Source organism: Cynocephalus volans, chromosome 8 (genome assembly GCF_027409185.1).
Source record: "Cynocephalus volans isolate mCynVol1 chromosome 8, mCynVol1.pri, whole genome shotgun sequence".
In the NCBI taxonomy this organism is placed as follows: Eukaryota; Metazoa; Chordata; class Mammalia; order Dermoptera; family Cynocephalidae; genus Cynocephalus; species Cynocephalus volans.
In genome coordinates, this window is record NC_084467.1 from 116,306,089 (window position 1) to 116,310,815 (window position 4,727).

General features: G+C 39.5%; 1 protein-coding gene across 1 annotated transcript; it reads left to right on the top strand.

Moving 5' to 3' along the window:
* The first annotated feature begins 3,462 nt into the window (after window positions 1-3,462).
* On the top strand, window positions 3,463-4,404 carry LOC134383138 (olfactory receptor 10Z1). Its single transcript, XM_063103899.1, has one exon. The coding sequence runs from the start codon at window positions 3,463-3,465 to the stop codon at window positions 4,402-4,404; it is 942 nt and encodes a 313-aa protein (XP_062959969.1).
* Window positions 4,405-4,727: the final 323 nt, after the last annotated feature.

The following is a 4,727-nucleotide window of genomic DNA, read 5'->3' on the forward strand; positions in this document are numbered from 1 at the left end:
CTACTAAGTATATATCCAAAGAAATGGAAATCATAATGTTGAAGGGATACGTACACTACCATGTTTATTGCAGCTCTATTTACAATAGCCAGGCCATGAAACTGACCTAAATGTCTATTGATGGATGACTGGATAAGGAAAATGTGGTATATACACACAATGGAATACTACTCAGCCATAAAAAAGAATGAAATTCTGTAATTTGCAACATGTATGCACCTGGAGAAAATTAGGCTAAGTAAAACAACCCAGATGTAGAAAGAGAAATACTGCCTATCCTCACTCTTAAGTGGGAGCTGAATTCATAAATAAACAAATAAGAAAGAGAGAGAGAGAGAGAGAGAGAGAGAGAACAATAATCACAATAATACGTTAAACTTTTAGAAGGAAAAAACAGAGGTGTGCTTACTAGAGGTGGAAAAGGAGAGGGAAGGGGGAGAGGGAGGGGGTTTAGTGAGAAATTGGTTAATGGAAACAAAGAATGATTATGTATTGTAATGATGAATAAGCTGACTAGCCTGACTTGACCATCACACATTGTACCCAACTATTGTTAGTCAACTTTGTATCCTAAAAATATGTGTAAATTATCTTTCAACAACACTCTCTCTCTCTCTCTCTCTCTCTCTATACATACATATATATATATATATGTATACACATACATATATATATATGTATACACATACATATATATAATGACATATTGAAAGATGAAAGAAAAAATCTGGTTGACGAAGAATTTTACATCTAGCAAATCACATTTCACAAATTAAGGAAATATAAGGACATTTTCAAGTAAATAAAAAGGGAGATAAGGTGTTGCTGGCAAACCTGCACTCTAAGAAATACTCAGGGAAATCATTCAGGCTGAAGGAAAATGAAACCCATGGTAACTTGAATATATAGGAAAGAATGTAGAAAATTGAAAATGATAAAAATTTGTTAAATATAAAAGACTAGGTTCACACATACATTTTTTCTATTTTCTTTTTCCTCTCTTCTCTTTTCTCTTTTCCCAATAGTTATACTAATGTTAAACTTGTTTCCTATCTCTGTTATCTTTTAGATCCCCCTAACTGATGCAGAGTACCAGGAATAGTATGGTAGTTAAGAGAAAGTGTTCTTGATTCTACTTGCCACTGCTACCAATTGGCTGTATTATCTTGGGTAAGTTATTTAATTTTTCCATGCCTCACCTTTCTGATCTCTAAAACAGAAGTAATAATACTAGTCCTTAAATGTATGGAATCCATATATGAAGTTAGTCAATATCTGGTGTTGAATACATATTACCAATTATCACTATTGTTTCTATTGAGTCAGAAAATAAGTAAAAATGTATATTGGAGGTGCAACTATTTATACCATTAGTATATTAGAGAAAAAAATGCACTTTGAGAGTGATAACTCAGACAAAATGGTTAATCTAGTTGGACTTTTGTGAGATTTTTAGGTTTCAGGATAACCTGAGGCTGGAAAGTAGATTGAAAATCTGGGTGCAGATATTGCAGCATTGTGGAAAAAAGAAAGCAACAAAATAAAAATAAGGTAAAGATACTTTTAAAAAGATGCACCTGAAAAAAATTAGAGCAGACAGATGAGGATAATACATAAATAAATTGATCCTGAGAGAGACCAGGATTTTCTTCAGAATAAGTTTGAAACCAAATGCATATCTGAAATAGGCATACCAAGTTCTTGAGGCAACAGAAGAGAAGGTGAGTTCTATTTTTGCTGTTTTTGTTGTTTTGTTTGTTTGTTTGTTTGTGTAATTTAATTATATGTCCTATAGTGTGAATTTAAAAGAATAAATCCTGAGTTCTGTGATCTTGGACTGATCACTTCAATTCTATCAGGCTTAGTTTTCTTTATTATAAAATGTAACTATTAACGCTATTTCACTAGGCTAGTTGAAGTTTTAAAATAGATTTATCATGTGGAAATAATTAATATAATACGAGGGTACTTCAAAAAGCTTGTGGAAAAATGGAGTGAAGAGATAATGATTCCATGAACTTTTTGAAGACCCCTCATATTTAGCGCATAGTAGATATGTAAATTATTGTTTGAATCACCATCCCAGTGTCTCTTTGTTCACATTTTCTTTCTGCTTTCCCCAAAAGCATATTCCCAACTAATGACAAGACGCACAATTAGATGTGCTTCCTGAAACAGTACCATTGGGATTGGGGAATCCTCAGAGACAGAAGCTGTTTGGATGGAAGCAGATATGATTCATCACCTGGGGCTAGGGGTGCGGAAGAAGGTTTCTTGGTGTCACTTAGGGACATCACTCTGTTCAGAAGAGGAGTTTCCGCGATGGACCTCAGGTCTTTCTCTTGCAGGCTAGCCTATTGAGGGTCAGTCAAGTGCACGGCTACTGAAAGGCAGGTCTTGCTCTCACTGCGAGCCTCTTCAGGTGAGTGGAGATTCCTCCTTTGCCTAATTTCTCCCATGCTTTGGTTTGCAGCAGATTTTTAGGGGGCAGCAGAGCCTGCTGTCTGATTTTTGGGCCAAGAAATACCCGATGAAGCACCTGCCCTCAATCCCGATTCTTCCTTCAGTGCTCAGCGTAGACTCACATGTAAAAGAGCCTGCCCTACTCTGCCTAAGGAAGTTGGAAGTGGTAAAAGCACTAGGGGGTGGGGTTGTATAGACACAGAGGATTACTACTGAGCAAGCTGTTTCTTATTCTGTATTCATATCAGTGAATGCCCCACAGTGTCTGAGGAAAGTCGTTCATTGTATGGGAGAAATAATATTAGATTAGGACCGACTATACTTGTTCTCTAGTCCTGGTTCTGTGTGACTTCAAGAAAGTCACTTCACTTCTCTTGGCCTTTGTTGCCCAATCTATGAAATAATATCTATCAAGCCCTCCATTTCCATCCCAAGTTCTAACAAGCAATATCTCTGTGTGTCCATATGTGTGTTCTTATGTGACAGTGTATATCCAAGGTCAGTATGAACATACAAGTGGTACATTTATCTACAAATTTCCATGCTATACTAATACACATGTATGTGTAATGTATGTGCATGCCTGATATATTTGCAGATATGGGTCATAAATGATTAATGTGCAATGCATAGTTTTGAATGTGTGCAATGTGCATAATTATGTGTGAGTGCTTATTATGTGCCTGCATATATGTAGTCATACATGTATTTGTGTGTGTGCATATGAATATGTGTGATGATTGAGTATCTTTGTATATGTGTGTGCATATACATGAATGTAAGAACGGATCCATATGTTTGTGTGTAAAATATAAAAATACCTCTCTGGAGTTTGACTTCAGTATAAACCTGAGCTTTTTTTTTTTTTTTTTTTTTTTTTTTTTAAGTTACAACAGGCACAGAGAAAAGAGAATTCATCTCATTCTGCCTTTTAAAGAAGCTAAGCATCTGCTGCCAAGGTCGAAGAAATTAACAAATGCATTAGGGATATCACTCAGAATGGGGCATACCAATATAACCTCCTGGAGGGGCTTTGTCTTTCTGGGCTTCTCCAGCTTTGGGGAGCTGCAACTCCTGCTCTTTTCCTTGTTTCTCTCTTTGTATCTTGTCACCCTGACCAGCAATGTCTTCATTATCGTAGTCATCAGGCTGGATAGCCATCTGCACACCCCCATGTACCTCTTCCTTTCCTTCCTATCCTTCTCTGAGACCTGCTACACTTTGGGCATCATCCCGAAGATGCTCTCTGGCCTGGCTATGGGGGCCCAGGCTATCTCCTATGTGGGCTGTGCTGCCCAGATGTTCTTCTCTGCCTCATGGGCTTGTACCAACTGCTTCCTTCTGGCTGTCATGGGCTTTGACAGATATGTAGCCATCTGTACCCCACTGCACTATGCCAGCCGCATGAATTCTACACTTTGTGCCCAGCTGATTGGTACCTCCTTCCTAAGTGGATACTTTTTCGGGCTGGGAATGACACTGGTCATTTTCCACCTCTCATTCTGCAGCTCCCATGAGATCCAGCACTTTTTTTGTGACACACCACCAGTGCTGAGCCTCGCCTGTGGGGATACAGGCCTGAGTGAGCTGGGGATCCTCATCCTCAGTCTGCTGGTCCTCTTGGTCTCTTTCTTCTTCATCACCATCTCCTATGCCTACATCCTGGCAGCAATCCTGAGGATCCCCTCCACTGAGGGGCGGAAGAAGGCCTTCTCCACCTGCGCCTCACACCTCACCGTGGTTGTTATTCACTATGGCTGTGCTTCCTTTATGTACTTGAGGCCCAAAGCCATCTACTCTCTTGAGCGGGATCAGCTTATCGCTGTTACCTATACAGTGGTAACCCCTCTCCTCAATCCCATTGTTTATAGTCTAAGGAATCGGGCTGTGCAGATAGCTCTGAGAAATGCTTTCCGAGGGAGCTTGCTGGGTAAAGGATGAAGGCTAACCCAAAGAAATACTCTCTTCGGAGTAGACTGGCCTTAGACTAGGAACCCAGGCCAATGGGCTTGAAATTCAGGGCCTCAGGCAATGCAGTCCCACCTCCAAGCCCCTGGAAGAGCCTCATCCCATCTCCTGCCCTTCTCCCAGGCTGCTTGGGTGTGCAGAAGTCAGGGCTTCCTGTCTGCTCACTGTGTTCAACTCACAATGAGCTCCAAATATGAATCTTGACTTTCAGCCTCATACTCACAGATGCCACCCTTAGGTATTGAAACTTGTAAGAATTAAGAATTGTCTGAATTTATTAAGATTATTAAGATTTT